General features: G+C 37.5%; 1 protein-coding gene across 1 annotated transcript in view; it reads left to right on the top strand.

The window, feature by feature from the left end:
• ntrk2a (neurotrophic tyrosine kinase, receptor, type 2a) overlaps window positions 1-12,825 on the top strand; it is a 47,536-nt gene extending 34,711 nt beyond the window's left edge. The window contains 6 exon segments of the mRNA XM_046871171.1: window positions 25-213; window positions 741-877; window positions 1,630-1,802; window positions 4,298-4,538; window positions 9,879-10,037; window positions 10,266-12,825. Of these exon segments, the coding sequence (XP_046727127.1) occupies window positions 25-213; window positions 741-877; window positions 1,630-1,802; window positions 4,298-4,538; window positions 9,879-10,037; window positions 10,266-10,451 (1,085 nt within the window). The 3' untranslated portion in view covers window positions 10,452-12,825.
• The last annotated feature ends 8,817 nt before the right edge of the window (window positions 12,826-21,642 follow it).

The raw sequence follows: 21,642 nt of genomic DNA, 5'->3' as shown, positions 1-21,642 counted from the left end.
TTTTGTCCTCCATCTTCCCCTCAGGGCCTTCATCGGTCATTAGCAACGACGATGACTCAGCCAGTCCGCTTCATCACGTGTCGAATGGCTCGAATACGCCGTCGTCCTCAGACATGAACGCAGACGCCGTCATCATCGGCATGACCAAGATCCCCGTCATTGAGAACCCGCAGTACTTCCGCAGCACCAGCAGCCTGCTCAAATCCGACACCTGTGAGTCGGCCAAGAAGTCTTGCTGTTGTCTCCTGCACACACACAAACACTCACACATACACACACTCACCTACTTCACGTCCCTCTTTACCAGCCTCTCTGTCTCTTCGTTCCTTTCCCACTCTGGTTCCTTTTAATATTGGGTTATGGTGTGCAGTGAGTTACTGGAGATCGATGCAGCCTCATCATCTAGCTCGCACTAATGTAATCGGGCTGACTGGCTAGTTTTTCTTCAAAAGCATTCCTTAATCACATTATGGATAAATCTACAATCTCTCTTTCGCTCTGTCTCTCTCTCTCTCTCTCTCTCTCTCTCTCTCTCTTGATTTCGCCCTTGTCCTCTCATTCTCTGTCCCCAGCACATTAAACATCTGATTAATCTGCTCTTATCTTCATTCTGTCCTCACTTTGCTAGAGGACACCTCAGTCTGCTTGAATATCTGTATTTTTTTAACAAATTTTCATCAGGAAATATGTTTATGTTGCAAGGTCGCTAAAAGTGTGTGTGTATGTGTGTGTGTGTGTAGTTGTCCAGCACATTAAAAGACACAACATTGTACTTAAGAGGGAACTCGGCGAAGGGGCCTTCGGGAAAGTGTTCCTGGCCGAATGCTACAATCTGAATATTTCACTCGACCAGGATAAGCTCCTTGTGGCAGTCAAGGTGAGCATTAAAAACACTCCAAGATGTTTTAAACAAGCCACTTGTGGGCATTCATTTGAAAGTAATCGTTGCAGGTGTTTCCAAGAGATTATGAGCAAAATGCACCAACATAGTTTGAAAATAAATTAATTGGCGTTGTGAGATTTGTCAGTGGGTCAAGTAGCATTTTTTTTTTTTTTACAGTGTTTTAGGTGTTTCTACTGTATGTTATTTACATCAATCAGGCACAATATTATGGCATTATAACATTATGAGCGGTGAAGTGAATGACTCTTCACGGCACCTGTTAGTGAGTGGAATATATTAGGCAGTATGTAAACATTTTGTGCTCAAAGCAGGAAAAATTGGCAAGCGTAAAGATTTAAGTGAGTTTGACACACTTGTGGGATGTTCACAATCTGCAGTGGTAAAGAAGGAACAGTGGTGAACCGACAACAGGGTCAAGGGTAGCCAAGGCATACTGTTGCATGTGGGAAGTGAAGGCTGTCCCTTGTAGTCAAATCCAACAAACAAGCTCCTGTAGCTCAAATTGCTGAAGAAGTTAATGCTGTTAATGCTCGATGGGTCAGGTCTGTTTTGGCACCAACACAATATTAGGCAGGTGGTTATAATGTTATGCCTGGTCGGGGTATACAGGGTTCTCTGGTAATGTAACAAGTGTCAAATTTTACTAGATAACAATCATTTAAAAAACTTCATTACACTGAAAGTCTGAACATCAACTTCATATCTAAATGTTAATGCGTACACAGACCCTAAAAGAAGCCAGCGAGAATGCGCGCAAGGACTTCCACCGTGAAGCCGAGCTTCTGACCAACCTGCAACATGAGCACATTGTCACCTTCTACGGTGTGTGCGTGGAGAGCGATCCCCTTATCATGGTGTTCGAATACATGAAGCATGGAGACCTCAACAAGTTCCTCAGGTATGTTCAAAACTATGAATTCAGGTTGATTTGTGAAACTTAATTGTGTAGCAGCTAGGTGTAGGGTTATACCCAATCCCTGATGAGCAAGCCAGACATGACAGTGTCAACGAATAACTCCCTTTAGATGACTTTAGGAAGGAACCTAATGAGGAACCTAAAAAGGATTTAGACACAAAAGGAACTCATCCTCTTTATAGGGAAACTGATAAAACCTCCCTAAGATTAAGCTAGATTACAACCTACAGATAAATCTGGAGAAATATCTAGAGGAACCTAAAGAGGACCCAGACTTAAAGGAACCTCATTCTCTTTCTGGGGCAAACAAATAGTGATAAAAACTCCCTAAAAGTATGTTAAATAGAAACTTAGAAATGAATCCAGGGAGGAACCTAGAGAGGAACCAGACTTAATGGGATCTCATTCTCTACCCTGGGTACACCAATTAGTAATAAAACTTCCTGAGATGATGTTGGAAAGAAACCTAGAGAGGAATCTAGAGAAGAACCGAGTATGGAACCAGACTCAATGGGAACTTCTGCTTCTCTTGGATTCAACAGACAGTAGGAAAATACCCCTGAGATATTATTGTGTTTTAGATAAACACAATACAATGTTCCTCAGTATTCAGGTCAGATTATCCTCTGAGGTTTGAGCAAAAACTCTTTATTATAAAACATAATCTTTTGATTATCCGCACGGCAGCAACTGTGCATGTATGTGTGTGAATGCTAGACCTGATTCCGATAGTGCTTACTCACATCCACATCTCTTTGCCCTTGTATCTTCCTTGGCCTGGTAATTGATAGAAGGTTCACCATTTTGATATCGGTTACAAATCCATAGGAGACATGAGAAATGTCTGAATGTCTGAGTGTTGATACTGAAACACTTGGCCTTCACTGCAGTGCAAATGCTGTATAGATAGGCATCATTATCCTCAGGCTAGATTTGACGGATGATGATATGCTGTGGTCATCATGATAAATTATATTGTTCAACATTATCTAGGAATCTCGTCACTGTCGTCAGCAATTTTATGCCACTGAACAAAGTGCATTATTCCACAGACTGTTAATGATAAACTTGAACACAGCACACGGTCATTCTATACACCCTCCAGATGTTGAATGTTGACCCAGTGTGCAGTACTATACTACTTCTATAACTTACAGCATTTCACAACCGACCCACACATTCATTGTCATTATGAAAGCATGATTCTATAAATATGCAAATTCAAAATGACTCCTTTCCCATACATAAGCATACTTTGCCCATTTTCCTTCCAATTTGCATACTGCAACATAATTGGCTCTTATAATTTATGATGCAATAACACATACCTGCAAAAATTTTCTTTACTTTCCAGTACAGGAAGTTTTTCAGCTACAGCAACAATTATGTTAAGTATGTGTTATTAAGATTTATTTCTTCCGGTTTATTAATTAATTTTTTAACTTTTAATCTGACAGATGTTTCTTGGCAAATTATTTTTTAAATCCTTCGAATGTCACTGCAGTTTGGTGACTGTTCCATAGCAGAATCTTAGCCAATATTCATTACTGTACATAAGGTTTGCAGCAATAATCCAAATTTGCGGAATTCTTGCAAATCTGATCATAAACTCCATATTATTAAAACATGAAGGAAATGCAAACTTGGAGGCTCCATTTATATTCGCTATTGATAATTTCAAATAAAAGCATCAATATTTTATTAAAATGCACTGCAGTCTACTATAATGTGCATGTCCTTTATATACAATAAATACATCCTAGTTTGTCTGTTTTATTTTAACTGTTTTATTCAATTACTGTTAAATCTGTTTTATTAAATATTGTTTTTTGTTGTTTTATGTCACTGTTGTATATATATTTAGAATTAGTGTAGTGTAGGAGTATACAGCAATGCTGCTATCTGTATCTATTGAGTACTCCAAATATTGATCTGCATCTTCTTTTTGGTTTAAACCTAAGTTAGTTTGGTCTAAAGTGTCGGCTGTAGGATAATTTGACAACTCCTCAGCTTTATGCATCACCCAAGTACATAACTGGTCTTGACTACCCAGGACTGTTATTTGCCTTTTTAAAATGCTTACTTAGTTTTGTCCACCGAAAATATAAATAAGCCTAATTAGCTCAATTTCAAGCGCCATGACTCTGACCAGACAGTTTCTAAGGATGAATGAATGAACCATGTAGATGCATTTCACTCCCTGCAGAGTCTCTTTGTCCTGCAAGCTTCATACATATAACTTTTGCCTACAAGGATGTAAAAAATACTTCTTTGTTCTTTCCGTAATCAACACATTTCATCTGAACTATATGATGCCTCTAGTGTAGTGCAGTGTAAAGAATAGTATTTGTATTTCTATGATTATTGTAAAATACAAGTACACAAGAAGACTGTTTTTAAGTCGTATTATCAATCCCATAATTGTCAGTCCAGATCTCACAAATCATTTTGACACATTTTTCTCTCTCTCTCTGCAGGGCTCACGGTCCTGACGCTGTGTTAATGTCAGATGGTCAGGTGCCGCAGCAGGCCGAGCTCACGCAGTCTCAGATGCTGCACATTGCTCAGCAGATCGCAGCAGGGATGGTATATCTGGCCTCACAGCACTTTGTGCACAGAGACTTGGCCACACGTAACTGCCTTGTTGGTGAGAACCTGCTGGTGAAGATCGGTGACTTCGGCATGTCCCGCGATGTGTACAGCACAGATTATTACCGGGTGAGTGGTTTTTCAGTGACCCCAGTGTTCCATGCTGGCTTTAGGACACTGCTTAAGGACATTACTTAACATATTTACATACATTACTCAATAATAATGCTGAATGGACAGAACACAAAAAAAAACAAAAACAGGAAATTGGCTGTTGTACAACAATCGTCAGCACTATTAACAAAGCAAAAGCATGTACTCTAGTTGGCTGGAGACATTTAGTAATTTCGGTATGTGCCAAAGTGACTTTTTTCCCCTTAAAAAAATAGTGATACCCTTCCAAAAATGAACACGCCACTCGCTAAATAAGATGGCAGTTAATTGTGAGTTATCTTGCCGATATCTATTTATACACACACACAAAAAACATGATTCTGTGAAGTAAAAATTTATTATAAATGACAGATATGATTAAATCCTAAGAATTCAATTGTACTTAGCCTTTCCTGTTCAGCCTGTGATAGTTTCCTCCTCTCTCTTCGAATCTCTCTTTTTGTTACTTCACCAAATTAATTTCTCGTTCTCTGCCAGAGATTAGACTTCATTATTCCTAAGACAATCAGACAACGTCTAATTAACACCTACTGCTTGTGGTTATTGGTTTTTGTATTCAGCAAAAAAAAAAAAAAACTGAAGGCTGCTTATCAGGATCTGTTAGTTTTTCAAATTAGATCATGCTAACTTAAATCGTTTAGATCAATCTTGCTAATTGTTTTTCTGGTTTTTTTTTGTTTTTGTTTTTTTAAACACACATTAGCCATGCTAGCTAGAGCAGATATTTGCTTAAATGTTCTTGGCTGCGACTACAACAATAAAAAGCTTCCCCAAATGCTAACGGTGACAATGCAAATGAGTTTAGTTAAATTAGCATGATGTTAATCTGCTTGCTAACCTTCAATGCTATTTCGACTACAGCAAAAAAAATAAAATACCTCCTGTACCAAGTACCAAGTGTTTATCAGTACCAGTTAACACTACACAAATAGAGTATGATAACTAATCCTGTACTTTTTTTTAACTAATAGTTAATCACATTGTTTAATAGCTAGACAGTTCTTTGCTTGTTTTTTTTTTCTCAGGCTAATGTAACTAATAATGTGCTGCTATAAATTGTTGCTGTTGTCTTAAAATAATTGCTATAATGGAGAATGTGATGCTAGATAGTTCTGTTTGGGAAGCAATTATTTTAAATATGTATGAAGAAAACCTTCTCTTTTGTGTGCACCTGCTTCATGTCTGGAGATTTTAGGTATAAAAGGGAAGCGACAGAGGTTTAGGATTCCCGCAAAGAATATGCACTAGAAAAATTATGATTTAATGTGTCTTCACATACACTATATAAGCAAAAGGATTAGGAAACCTGACTTGTGGTTTTCCCCCGAACTGTTACCACAGAGTTTGAAGCACACAGTTTTAAAGGATGTCTTGAATTAATGTGCTAGCATGGAATTTCTCCCTCCACTTGAACTAGGAGACCCAAACCTCAACCATACTGAACAACTTTGGGATGAATTGGAATGTTGACTGCACCCAAGGTTTCCTCACCTCCTCACAGTACCTGACAGTACTAACCAAAATGTAGTTTTCCAAAAAGCACATACAAATCTTATGATCGGTTGACCGTAAACTTTTGACCATATAGTGTATTTCGCATAGTTTTATTAAACATAGAGAACGAGACAGGAAAATCATCCAATGTCCATTGTGTGTGTGTGTGTGTGTGTGTGTGTGTGTGTGTGTGTGTGTGTGTGTCCATATTCACTGCCACTAAGTCTTTCTCAGATTAAAAGGGATGTGGGGGTGACATAGAGGTATGTGTGGAGGGGTGGAGGCTAGGGGGGGTATATGAACAGGAAAGGGGTAGTTTCCATGGTGACAGGGAAGGAAAGGGGACATGAGCGCCAAGCACTGAAACTGAAAAAGTCATTAAAGAACTCTGATTAGTATTCACCTCCCCAAGCACAGGGTACAGAGACAGAGAAAGAGAGACAGGGATATATATGTCTACATGGATGTAGAGGGAAGAGAGAGTAAGGAGAGGTGAGGAGATGGAGAACGAGACAGGAAGAATGACGGAAGACCATAGAAGTGCAAACCCAACAAGAGCATTTATGTTTTCACACGTGTGTCCACTTGCTTGGGTTTTATGCCGTACAAATGGTTCAGCCGGACACTTGATTTATTAATGAGCATGTTTTAAAGCAGCAGAAGGCACAAAGTTCACTCAGCTCACATCTCTGAGGCCTGATCATGTGAGCATGTAGCCAACTTAGAACTGGGCCCTTTTGTGATTGGAATGCTGGATTTGTGTGAGTGTGTGTGTGTGTGTGTGTGTGTGTGTGTGTGTGTGTGTGTGTGTGTGCATGTGTGTGTGTGTGTGTGTGTGTGTGTCTATGTGTGTGTCTGCCACAGGCGCATGATTGATTAGCCCTATAGAACATCAGTTTCCATAGAAACAGCTGCTCTGAAAAGACAGCGGCGGAGGGACGACGTCTCGCTGTGTAAGCCGGTTGTGTAACACACAAATCTGGCCTGAGGTGGAATTTTGATGGAGCCTCATTAGCTTCATCCTATTGCATAATTACTGTGACAGACTTTATGAACCTTTATAAAAACACCAGGCCTGACCGTATAAATTCCCGGTAAACCCCGTATCAAAGGGCATTACGATTATAACACAGCAGATCCCATATTCAGGCTGTTTATATCAAACCAGATAAACCTTATAAAGCTTTGAGAGCAGCGGATTTATAAACACAGTGCAGAGGCACTGATTCCTAGTATTGACGTGGAGTTTAAAGTTCTTTGCTATTGGCAGGAAGGGTTATTAGAGGTTTATTTCCTGCCCTGACTAAGTTTAAATAAATAATATCAGCTAATTCATAGGGACAATCATACAGATTTAAACACTTATTGTTATAACAGTATTCATTTTCTTTATGGCACATGCATGTTCCATTTGTTTATATGCAACAAACTAGTATTTTAACAGTATGAACATTTATTTAAACAAAACAAATATATAAATGTACAAATGTTCAACTTTTTTTGAAAAATCCTCCAATAGCTTGAAGAACGGCTTTACACACTTAGCATATGAACAGATAGCTTCTACAAACATTGAGCTAAAATACCTATGTACAATGTTAAAATGCCTCTTGTACAACTTACCAACGTTGCTTTTCACTAGTTGGAGATTTATTTCTGACCTTGTGATCCAGTCCGTCCCAGAGCAGCTCAATAGAATTTAAGTTCAGAGTGTATAGTGGGCAGGCCATGCCATGATAAATAACACTTCAACTGAATGTTTGCTCTCTAAATAATGCTTACAGAGCTTGGATGTATGCTTTAGGTCATTGTCTTGTTGCATGGTGTTGCGGTACGTACTGGTAGCAATGTTGGTATTCCTTTCACCTGGAAGTGAAGTCTTCAACTTTCCCTGCTACAAAGCAACACTAAACCATTAAGCTTCCACATCCATGTTTGAATGTGGGGGTGAGGCAGTCTGCTAACATCTTTTCTCCTGTTCAACATTTTCACAAGTTCTTCACATTTGGACTCCAAAGAACTTTCTTCCAGTCATTCACTGTCTAATTATTGTCCAGTGTGCCTTTGCCTTTTACCGACTTTATTGCATATAAAGAAAAGGAACATGCATGTGTTTCAAAAACCATAAAAGACGAGGTGTTTCTAAACTTCTGTATAAGCCTTGTGAGGCTTTCTGTAAGGAGATACAGGACAGAGGTTCAATGTGTCATGTATTCGATTATACTTTTCTGTTGGCACAGTTTAAAGAGTGGATGAGTTGCTGTAACCTTCCTCTAATCTATATCCAGCTTAGTTATTCTCCTCCAACGGCTTCTGCACACACTGAAGTATTTAATTCCTCTTATATCAAAGCCAATTAAAATTCAGAAGTCACTTTAATTTTAAAGACATTTTTACTGTTCATATCAAACAACAGACTGCGAAAAATGTTGATCTTATTGAGTTTGACCGCAGAATTATTGTTTTCTTGAAGATAGCCATGAGTGGGGTTTTTTTTGTATTTCCTTACATAACTGATAAAAAAAAAAAACTGATTCTGCTTTGAATCATCAAAATTTGGCGAGGAGACGAACATTACATGCTTTCAAACTATGCTCACAAAAAAGAGAGACTTTCAGAGCCTGTAAAAAAGAAAGACACAAGAACAATGCAGATAAAGCCATGACTGAGAAGAAGGTGACTTAAAAATAGGGGTTTTATGGTTTAAAGATTAAGGCCAAGAGATAAAATATAAGCAATTGTATTTTTTTTTAAGTTTTGTTCTAACTTTTTTTATTCTTTTTCTCTTTTGGTCTTTTGCTGGTTTTCTCTCATTTACACATCACTTTTAGATTGTGTTCCAAACACACAAAAAAGTCTAATTAGGCCGTTATCTTGATGGTAGGGACCTCTGGACTTTTCACCCTCGACTATGGCTTGGATTATGTTCTGTGACTGGATAAAAAAATCCAGAAATGAAAAACAAAATTATATAAGAATTCACCTTAATCTGTTAGAAGCTGCTACAATAAACTATGCTGTTACTGATATTGTGACGGTCTATAAGCTTTATCGGAAAGTCCAAAGAAATATTATAGGTATGCGTGTATGTGTGTGTTATTTTACTGTAGTGTAGTGTTGTAGTATCTAGTAGACAGCTTTTTTGGAGTCTCTCCCACTTAGTAAAGCCTTCATCCTCAGTGGGCCTGGTGAAAAAGCTTAAAAGCTTTGGTCCTTAATATTTTATGAGTCCGGTATGTTAAAACAATTAATATGAGGCTAATCCACATACTGCCCTGCAAATACATAATTAATATTTTAAAGCCAACGCATTATGATAAAGCCAGTAAATGAAGAGATGGGCTTTGGGGTTGAGTCGTAGGTCAGCTTCGATTTCCCTGGAGTTTGCAGCATGTTGAAAGTTCAGCAGCATGAAGTTCAGGAGCAGCATCGTGAAAACAAGCAGAATAAGAGTAAGGATTTTACAGAAGGATTTGTCTAATAAGAGTCATATCATCTTCTTCTTGCCCAGATTCATGGAGCCTATCAGGAACTTGAGCCTGAAATGCAGATTTGTCATTAAGTATGGGTGTGTTCAATTTGATTATTATACCATCATCGAAACCTTGGAATAAATTATTTTGTGCAGCACGTTTTGATTGGTTGGGTGATAATGAACGATCTTGCCTTCACGGCTTCTTTTGGCTCTCATTTTTTGAAAAATGATTCTGTATGTGAGTAGGATGACGATCTTGGTTTCAGTTCATTATTAATCCACTTTTTTGTCTAATGACTCTGACCTTTCTAATGTGATAATTACAGGTGGGAGGTCACACCATGCTTCCGATTCGCTGGATGCCCCCGGAAAGCATCATGTACAGAAAGTTCACCACAGAGAGTGATGTCTGGAGCCTGGGGGTGGTGCTCTGGGAAATATTTACCTACGGCAAACAGCCCTGGTACCAGCTTTCCAACAATGAGGTAAACTTACTAACATATAGTGGCTGATGTGTCTGCAGTAACTTCTATGTTAAGTGCTTAAAAGTAGCAAAGCCTCCTGCAGTGTCATAGCACCCTGGCATCGAATATTTTCCAATTCTGATTTTCTTTTTTTTTTAAGATTTGTTCAAAATCTAATTACAGCTAATTATAAGACCTAAAGAACATAACAAAACCCTCCTCACCTTTTCTCTGTTGTTCCCTTCCCAGGTGATTGAATGCATCACTCAGGGTCGTGTGCTGCAGTGGCCACGCACTTGTCCGAAAGAGGTGTATGACCTGATGCTAGGCTGCTGGCAGAGAGAACCGCACTCTCGCCTCAACATTAGAGAGATCCACACCCTGCTGCTCAACCTGGCCAAGGCCTCGCCGGTCTACCTGGACATCTTAGGCTGAGAGATAGTCTGTGTTGCGTGTGTATCCCCAAACTGTGCTTTATTCAAAATTTTCATCTTCTTCTCCTCCCTCTCCCCCTTAGCTTCCTAAGTTCCATCCATCCTTTTATCCTAAATGTGTAGTGTGCTAAACAGCAGGAGCCACATTTACCAGTATTATCAAAGAAAGGACTGAAACGTGACGCCAAAGACCTTCCATTCCGCTGGACCACTTCTCTACTGGTCAGACACTGACTGTACAGCGGATAAGAAATGTTACTGAAAATATTTCCACAAGCACATCATTTCCAGGACTTCAGGAATTGGCTCTTCATTTTCTGCCTGCTTTACAAAACGTGGAAATGTACCGCGGCCGTGTCGGAAGGTGCCACGGATCGCACGGGAGGTTCCCCCATCCTTCCTGATCCCTTTCCCCAAGCGTCTGCGTACGTAAAAAAAAAATAAAACCCACTTATAAAGCTAGACGTTGACAGTAGCATGGAGATTATAGATATCGAACAAACACAATACAGTTTCACTTTTTTTCAGGAAAAAAAACGGATTGCAGACTTTAGCGACGAGAGCCTACACGGTTGTCCTCATAGCGCACTAGAGTGGTTAGGGATATCGAGTCATTTGAGACGAGGCCGTGCCCAATACGTTTAGTGTGCATTTAGGACAAGAGCCCAATTACCCAGAGTGGCTGATTATGATGGGTAGGCTAAATTATGACCCACCACCTCTTTCTTCGCCTTCTTCCCCTCCTTTCTCCATCACTTGAATTATCACAGAGTTGAGAAGCAGTGATGTAGTGCTTAAGCCGGGAGCACGCAGCTGTTATGGTGTAATATATATTTCATTACAGTACTAATGTCTGCTATTAGCACCTATTCCCTATAGACTCATACACAACACAGATGGGATTGAAAGGAAAAGAAAGGAGGGGTTAGTTTCCAAAACAACTTCAAAAAAAATATTTATTGGATCATATTTTATTTAGCGATGCACTTTTTAATAACAACACTAACAGAAAGGGGTGAAATCTTTTTTTTTTTTTATTAAATTTTTTTTTTAAGTGATTATAATTAAGCTAATACAAAAAGTGTATCAATTTGCACACCTTTACACTTGCTGTAATATATATATTATATACATATACATAAACACACACGCACACACACAGACAAATATATACATGTATAAACACACATATGGATGCATTGTGCATATGGATCCTGAATTGTGTATCATAGTTTTTCTTTTTTTGTTAACTTTTTAACTTGTAAAATGTAAGGCACATGTTTATTTTTGTATATATTATGTTATGTAATGTTATGTTATTTTATGTAATGTTATGTTATGTTATGTTACTTTATTTATTTATTTATTTGTTTGTTTGTTCGTTCGTTCGTTCGTTTCGTTTTGCAAATTTACCTTGCCTGGTTTAAATCTCACTAAATGACCATACACAAGTGCACAAGTGCAACCAAAAAAAATGAGTAATGAGTCATGATTTTAAACTAAATCAGTTATTTTTATGACTTTCATTTGAATGTAAAGTGATAGAAGTTATCACAAAACTATTAACGACAGCTAATAGAGCTGTGTTATGTAATTATTTTGTTTAGGTGCTTATTTCATTTCGGTTCAGGCATAATAACATGTTTGTTTTGTATAACAGGCGTGTTCTAATAGGGCTTACAACATGCGAAAAGACGACTGAGGAAGTCTGTGTATCGTAAACGAATAGCGACAAATGAAGAACAACGCTAGTCGGCGCTAATCTCAATGTTTTGAGGACAAAGCAGCTGACCGTGAAATGTGCCTGGACAGCAACTTTTCAGCCTGCGTGCTGTAAATCTTAAAGTGTCTATAAGCTACAACACAACCTGAATGAGTAAGAGTGAGTCATTTAATAGCTGTGAGGGAGGAAAATAGCGGCCATGTTGCTTGTTTCCAAAGCTTAAGTTCAACAAAGGGCTGAGGATGTTTTGGGGAAGAAGAAAACGTATACTACATGTGTGTGTGTACATGTACTTGTTGTATACACACTCAATCACACATATCCTCTTAAAAGTAAATAAGAAATAGTCTCACATTTTACCAGGTCTGTTTAGAGCAGCAGGCGGAAGTGTCAGAACTTCATGTTGGACCACAGCTTACAGAAATTCATCTTGTTCCTGAAGTAACTATCAGAGGAATCAGATTTGCTGTTACTTTAAAGGACTGTACTTGGATATATGTGAACCTGGCGCAAAACACTCACAAGCAAAAAAATCCCCATCAACAGTGACATTACTGTTTACAATACGTTTATCCATACGATCAAATGCGCTCAGTGACGTTGAGGCAGTCATGATACATTGTAATTAATAAAAGTGTCTTGCCTTACCAAATTTGTGTGTGTGTCTGTGTGTGTATGTTCAGTTACAGTAAATTGTTTCCGTCAATACAAGTCAGTACTAAAGGCCTAAATGACATGGCTGGAGCTTATTGACTAAAAAAAAATCACACAACAGCTTGAAGGACAGCTTTGTTCTTTATGTGTTTATTGACTGCTGACCGAAAGCAATGGATTAAAAAACTAACCAACTGTTCAGTAGATATACCACCAACACGACTGCCAATGTGAGGATTACTTCAAATACAGTACGTGTATAATGAAATTCACATTTATAGCATTTGACAGACGCTCTTATCCAGATTGGATTGCGATTATTTTTTTATACAATTGAGCAGTTGAGGGCCGTGCTCATGGGCTCTGCATTGAAAGCACTGCGATTAGAACTTGTGTTTGAGTGCATGGTCCACTTGTAGTTCAGTGTGCTTTACCAGTACTAGGTCTGGGTTCAACCCCCAGCATCTCCAATGGAGGCTTTTAAAATTGAACACCACCACTAGCATGCGGCCAAATGTTCGTGCACCTAGTGTCAATACAGTAGCTCACTGGTTAGGATGTTGCATTTCTGAGCAAATAGGCATGAGTTCAAATCTCAACCTCACCAAACTGCCACTGCTCCCATGCTTCCATGCCAAGATTGTATGAATGATAAAATCACCGTAACGTAATTTGCTCCTATAAGTTTATTTCTAATAAGCAAACCAACAATGACAGTGGTGAAGAAAAAACTTCCTGAGATGATTTAAGAAGAAACATTGAGAGGAACCAGAATCAAAAGGGAAACCCATCCTCATCTGGGTAATAATAGTTGGGTTAGTAACACATTACAGTATCATCATAGTTGGGGTTATCAGCTGTACACTGATGGAGACTTAAGTGCAATATTTTAAAGTAGGTAGCAAACTGATCATATTGATTGAAGTCCATAGGCATATTTATGCACATTCATGGTTTCTAAATTGTAACATTCCTGATATTCACTTATAATATTTTTTCTTTGTCCATATGAAGGCCATCAGCAGCAGCGGTGGGCGTTTTTTAACATCCAGAATAGTAAGGCATGAGGATGAATCAGGCAGTTTCAGAGAGCAGAAAGAGAGAGAGAGAGAGAGAGAGAGAGAGAGAGAGAGAGAGAGAGGTATATTATAATGGGGTGTTGAAAAACAGATACAGTAGATATGTGTGTGGGTTTGGTTGAAATATTACTCAACTGTCTAACTCCAAATGATAAAATGTACTCAGGTATTTAAAAGAATGGACTGTGGTGTTCAAAACCTATTAACAAAACACCAAAATGCAAAGTAGAGATAAAAAGATAAAAAAAGATCAACAAAACAGAGAACGTGAGAACACAACCACAACAGAAAGAGCTGGTGATTCATTAATATTACGTACTCGTTCCTGATTGGCCGCAGCATGCGTTTGTCAGAGAGATTGCAGAAAGCAGGCAGGAACTTTACAGTAAGAGGAAATATGAGCTGAAAGTAATCCATTAATGCTTCTATTCATACTTTTTTATTATCAAGAGCATTCCCAAGATGTTATATTGGATATAGTTATTTTAGTAATCTTGCTGTACTTCACAGTAAATAGTTTCCACAAGGCTAATCGATGACAGATTGGAAAACAACGGAGGTTTTTTAAAAGTATTTCAGATTTTTTTTTGGCAGATCGATTCCCAGTGACATGGTTCCTTATTCGCTGGTGTATTTTGTCCTTTTAATAAATCAAAAATCTAACTTAAACACACACAAAAACCACGCCAGAACTCATGATTTTTATCAGAGATTTATAGATTTTTTTTAACTAAAAAAAAATGAAATTCACTGAAAAAAGTATAAAACAAATGAAACCAAAAAAAAAACAATGAACAAATGAATAATTTCAAAAAGTGAATTTAAAAGTGAATTTAACACAGTGGAATAGTGAGTGGAACTAATGGGCAAAGACTTGCTAAATCACTCAAATCAACTCAAACAGATTTGAGTGCATATTGTAAGTATAGTTCAAATATATGAGAAAAAAATATATATAAAAATATATATGAGAGTTTGGGTTTGCATTCATTTCATTTAAATTAATTCATTTAATAAGACACCGAAAACCCACCTGCTACTAGTACAAGGTGCAATGTAACCTGAATCTACATATTTAAATATATTTACAAACAACATACTGAAATACTTTTTACATTTCAAATTCAGATGAAAGACAACTAACCCCAAAGCTGTACATCCATCAGAACCCACACTGATTAGCTGCAGTCAATCATGAACACTCAATTACTCTGTGTCTAAGGTTTTCCTACCTGATTACAGATGGCCACAATATCAGCTACAAGCTTTTGTTGGCTAGCATCCAGCTTACAAGCTTACACAAATGATCAAGAATAATAAAGAACATAACCGTCAATGGAAACCGCCTTTAAAAATACAAAGAGCACTTTTGTCTCCATTTCCTCCCTGACTGGTCAGACGGGTGTTTGGAGCGTTGTTTATTAACAGCTCATAAAGCAGAGCTGTTCGGTTCAAGGACTAAAGTAGAAGATATGCTAGCGGTAATCTCCACACAGAGTATTTCCTGAATTTTGAAAAGAGAAAACAGGATGTCCAGAACACAAGAGTATATAATACAAACATGCATTCAGAATAGTATTTCCGAACAGATATTACTATTGTTAGAATTTTTAGAAAGAGAGAGAGAGAGAGAGAGAGAGAGAGAGAGAGAGAGAGAGGTATATTATAATGGGGTGTTGAAAAACAGATACAGTAGATATGTGTGTGGGTTTGGTTGAAATATTACTCAACTGTCTAACTCCAAATGATAAAATGTACTCAGGTATTTAAAAGAATGGACTGTGGTGTTCAAAACCTATTAACAAAACACCAAAATGCAAAGTAGAGATAAAAAGATAAAAAAAGATCAACAAAACAGAGAACGTGAGAACACAACCACAACAGAAAGAGCTGGTGATTCATTAATATTACGTACTCGTTCCTGATTGGCCGCAGCATGCGTTTGTCAGAGAGATTGCAGAAAGCAGGCAGGAACTTTACAGTAAGAGGAAATATGAGCTGAAAGTAATCCATTAATGCTTCTATTCATACTTTTTTATTATCAAGAGCATTCCCAAGATGTTATATTGGATATAGTTATTTTAGTAATCTTGCTGTACTTCACAGTAAATAGTTTCCACAAGGCTAATCGATGACAGATTGGAAAACAACGGAGGTTTTTTAAAAGTATTTCAGATTTTTTTTTGGCAGATCGATTCCCAGTGACATGGTTCCTTATTCGCTGGTGTATTTTGTCCTTTTAATAAATCAAAAATCTAACTTAAACACACACAAAAACCACGCCAGAACTCATGATTTTTATCAGAGATTTATAGATTTTTTTTAACTAAAAAAAAATGAAATTCACTGAAAAAAGTATAAAACAAATGAAACCAAAAAAAAAACAATGAACAAATGAATAATTTCAAAAAGTGAATTTAAAAGTGAATTTAACACAGTGGAATAGTGAGTGGAACTAATGGGCAAAGACTTGCTAAATCACTCAAATCAACTCAAACAGATTTGAGTGCATATTGTAAGTATAGTTCAAATATATGAGAAAAAAATATATAAAAATATATATGAGAGTTTGGGTTTGCATTCATTTCATTTAAATTAATTCATTTAATAAGACACGAAAACCCACCTGCTACTAGTACAAGGTGCAATGTAACCTGAATCTACATATTTAAATATATTTACAAACAACATACTGAAATACTTTTTACATTTCAAATTCAGATGAAAGACAACTAACCCCAAAGCTGTACATCCATCAGAACCCACACTGATTAGCTGCAGTCAATCATGAACACTCAATTACTCTGTGTCTAAGGTTTTCCTACCTGATTACAGATGGCCACAATATCAGCTACAAGCTTTTGTTGGCTAGCATCCAGCTTACAAGCTTACACAAATGATCAAGAATAATAAAGAACATAACCGTCAATGGAAACCGCCTTTAAAAATACAAAGAGCACTTTTGTCTCCATTTCCTCCTGACTGGTCAGACGGGTGTTTGGGCGTTGTTTATTAACAGCTCATAAAGCAGAGCTGTTCGGTTCAAGGACTAAAGTAGAAGATATGCTAGCGGTAATCTCCACACAGAGTATTTCCTGAATTTTGAAAAGAGAAAACAGGATGTCCAGAACACAAGAGTATATAATACAAACATGCATTCAGAATAGTATTTCCGAACAGATATTACTATTGTTAGAATTTTTAGATAGATAGATAGATAGATAGATAGATAGATAGATAGATAGATAGATAGATAGATAGATAGATAGATAGATAGATAGATAGATGATAGATAGATAGATAGATAGATAAGAACGCTTTTAACAACGGATATTGTCTCAAAGCAGCTTCAAAGCAGTTATAATGTTGTATTAAAAATGTATAAGTTTAGTGCCGATAATTGTAACGTTTATCCCTAATAATCAAGCCAGAGGCGAATGTGGCAAGGAAAAACTCCCTGAGATGGCATGAGGAAGAAACTGTGAGAGGAACCAGACTCAAAAGGAAAACCATCCTCATCTGGGTGGCACCGAATGTCCATTCATTACATTACCATTATTGTGGAAGTGATAAGTGTCCCTCAATAAACTCCAAGTCTCTATAAATAAAAATAACAACAATTTTAATATTGTCAGTAACAGAAAAAACAGAATGTCATCTGTCCTGGAGATTTTCCTTGTGGTAGAAAACCCATTGACCATTACAAAGCATTCACAGCAGATAATTTTTTCCCCCTGTATAAGTCGTTACTTTGTGAAATCATTAGAATTAGAGTGCATTGACACAGTGCATCCGCACTCACAGCGCTTCACTTTATCCACAGGACAATGACCCTAAGCACACAGCCAAGATAACAAAGTAGTGATGACGGAACAACTCGTTGAATGTCCTTGAGTGGCCCAGCCAGAGTCCAGACTTGAACATCTCTGGAGAGATCTGAAAATGGCTGTGCACCGACGCTCCCCATCCAACCTAATTGAGCTTGAGAGGTTCTGCAAAGAAGAATGGGAGTACTGAAGAAGAACTGCACAAAAATAGGTGTGCCAAGCTTGTAGCATCATATTCATAAAGACTTGATGCTGTAATTCTATCTTCAAACGACGACTGAAAACCTACCTCTTCCTGAAATACCTAAATTAGCACTTTCCAAGTTTGTAGAATTCGAGTTATATTTATATTAAGTTTGTAATCTTGCGTACCAGTGTAGATTTATTCATTACTAGAGACTGAAAGCACTTTTGTACGTCGCTCTAGATAAGGGCGTCTACAATGCCACAAATGTAAATGTAAATGTAAATGTAATTGGTGCCAAAGGTGCTTCATCAAAGTATTGAGCAAAGGATGTAAATACTTGTGTACATGTCATTTTTTTTTTGGTTTTCATTTTTTTAATACATCTGCAAAGATCAAACCAACTTCTTTCACGTTATTATTATGGGGTATTGTTTTTAGAATTTTGAGGAAAATAATGAGTTTAATCCATTTTTGAATAAAGCTGTAGCATAACAATATGTGGAAAAAGTGAAGTTGTGAACACTTTCCGGATGCACTGAACGTATTCTTGTTGCTAGAGCTAATGATCTGTACAGCTTCTGTCCAATCAGAATCAACAATAGTATGAATTCTAATACTGAATAATAAGTATAATAATGACTAATTGTAAATTCAGTTTTCCAATATTTTTTCTAAAAATTGTCTACTGATAGTGTGCAAGATACAAGTCTTGTAGAGCACATAATTAGCCAACAAAGTCATCCAGATGAAAAAGGGGGAGTGTACTGATCAATCAGCAGATCAATGAGGTTGTTTTGACACTGTACATTAAGCCCTAAGTAATTGCCAGAGGGCTAAATGCTTTTAAAAAAGACACACAAACACACACACAAATGCACACAAACACACAGCCACTGGCTGTCAGTGCAATCTCAGTTGTTTTCCCTGAATGTAGAGCTGAATTCTCTATGGGGCAGTAAGTGTTTATGTGTTTCTTTGTTTGTGTGTCCGTGTGTGTGTGTTCAAGGACGAACAAATCATACTTCCATGTCATCTGCAAAATCCGGTAATGACACAAAATAAAGTGCATATTAATGCCGCAGAATTAATATGGTGATATTGATGAAGATCTGAGGCAATTCATGTTCATGTTTAGCATGTGTCACAGTGAGGGATGGTGAACAAGGATAGTGTGTTTGCAGAGGGGGACGAAAGAGCTGAAAGGGACCAGAGGGGAAAACATAAAAAGCTTTGTTCGTTTAGGAAAAAAATAAAAGTCTCTCATGAAAATTTAAACAGGGGAGATGGCTGCTGCTCTTAACGCCAATGTATCCCCATCCTGGGTTTTCTAACTCGGCCAACTCAGAGGCGTTTCTGTAAAGCTGCGGGCAGCGAGGAGCTTGTGGTCAGTGGTAATGTTTAACAGCAGTAAATACATATTAAATGTTGAACTCTAGGGCTTATGTGTAGGAAATAGAAAAGCACCTAGAGAGTTTTTGCAATGTAGGTATGTGGCATCTGACCACAAAAACGTCTGCTAGCGTTAAGCACAAAGCCACAAAGTCCTGTCCTGTCCTGCCATTTACAATGTAACCATCAGTACTGGAAAATAAATGCCAAAGTGGGAAATGTGTGTGTGAAGATTCAAGGTTTTATATTAATGTACATATTATTAATAAAGAAAATGGGTGGCTTAGTGGTGATGCTGTAGCGACTGGTAGGTTGTTAAGAAATTTCAAATATCAGACTATTAGATCAGATATCAGATTCTTGGTCTCTTTTCTTTCTTAAATTGCCCAATTTTGGTGTGTTTTAGTGTACAGGTAATACTATAAAAGTGTGTAGCATGTGTTCTCAGAAGATGTTCCTAGATTCCCAGATATTTTGAGTGTAGTTGTGGAGATTTGTGCTCACACAGCCACAAGAGCATCGTCAAGAGCAAGTCAAAGGTCAGAGCTCTATAGCAGGCCACTCACTCCAGCTCATGTAAACCAGGAGTTCATGGATCTTGCTTTGTGCACAGAGGCATTGCCATGATAGAACAGTTTTGGGTCCTACTTCAACTAGACTAAAATTTTAATTCAAAGACAGTTCCTATACAGTTGTGTGCCTCCAAGCTTGGAGAAGAACCAAATATGGCCGGAAAATTCAAGTGTCCCAAATACTTTGTATATACTTTTGTTCAGTGTACCAATAACTTTGGTAATAATAATTTACTTTCTATCTGATGGTTCTACTTCCATTATTTATGGTAAGTGTTTCCATTATTTTTTAGTGCCATCCAACCTAATTTCTTGTATTGTGGTAATTGAACACACATTACAGATGCAGTGGATCAAGATTACATTCAATTAAATGCTAGAGTAGCTCTTTAATCATCTACACAGCAATATGGCTAAAAAAATATCTAGTCATGTGAATTTTTTTAAGCTTTGCAGTAACATAAGAAGTCATACATGATATTACTGCATTCGGTCTTTGTCAGCTAATCATTTTGCTGGATATCCTACAATGTCACGAAACCCTATAGCCTGAGATTATTGATAGCATCAAAAAGCTGACTAGGCCTTTCTTTTCTTTAGGCCTATCCAATGTCCATAGTCAATGTGCAACTAAGCTTAAGGATCTAGGGTCTCCTTTTATCCACGGGTCACGGCACTAGATTTCATTTCCTGTAGCGGAATGCTACACATCCGCTTATTTGTGCAGCCACACCTCTGCCAAGCATTCGACTCTTCGTCCCAAGCATTTTTCAAGGCCGAACATTTGGCACATGAGTACACACATACATGAGCATGTCCTTTCCTTTTCCCCCTCACCCATCATCTCAGTGCATTAATAATTCAGGATACAGATAATCAGTCAATAAACATCTTTCTTGAACAATTAAATAATTTACTGATCCATAATGGCTGCAGACATTCTCACAATTGGCCTTCAGTTGTGTGTAAAATGTAAGACTTTGGAGGGTCAGAGATGTACGCTCTTAACTAGCAATCATTGTTTTTCTTTATTTATAATGTAGAATTACTTTTAGTATCTATCTATCTCTCTATCTATCTATCTATCTATCTATCTATCTATCTATCTATCTATCTATCTGTCTGTCTGTCTGTCTGTCTGTCTGTCTGTCTGTCACATATTACTTTCATACCAGACGAACACCTCATGAAGTTATCAAACCTTCACACGAGCTAAGCTGTGATATCGTGGAAGCACATACATAAAAAACAATTACACAAATATAGTTCTCTACATGCATGTGGATAATGGCTTTGAGTGCGTGTGATAGATGAGCACTAAAGTCTGTCTCTCCTGGCGTCTGGTATCTCTGGCTCAGCCTCGACTATAATCTCACAAGGGCGTCAGACATCAGCAGCAGGTCAATGAGAAGCAGTTAAAACAATAAAAGCAAGCGAGAAAGAGAGAGATTCTATATACTTTATGTTGTATAAATAAATTCCATGTCTTGGCATGCAGGAAAATCAGTGTAATGTACAATACAATGGACTGGCACCGGAGACTCCTTCCAAAAAGCCTGGATAAATGACATCTCACCCTGAAAATGTTCACTCTATTAGTTTTGTTCGTAGTTTTTTTAAATTTCATTTACAGTTAGGCTTAAATGTAAGTCTCTGTGAATTACTATATGTTACTACTATAAAAAGAATAGTATGTGATTTGCCATGCTGCCCTTATAGAAATTAAATCGACACCACTTTGGTGTAAGTTATATTTCATAT

This window comes from Silurus meridionalis, chromosome 17, assembly GCF_014805685.1.
Source record: "Silurus meridionalis isolate SWU-2019-XX chromosome 17, ASM1480568v1, whole genome shotgun sequence".
Classification (NCBI taxonomy): domain Eukaryota; kingdom Metazoa; phylum Chordata; class Actinopteri; order Siluriformes; family Siluridae; genus Silurus; species Silurus meridionalis.
This window is presented reverse-complemented; position numbering and strand designations above follow the sequence as displayed.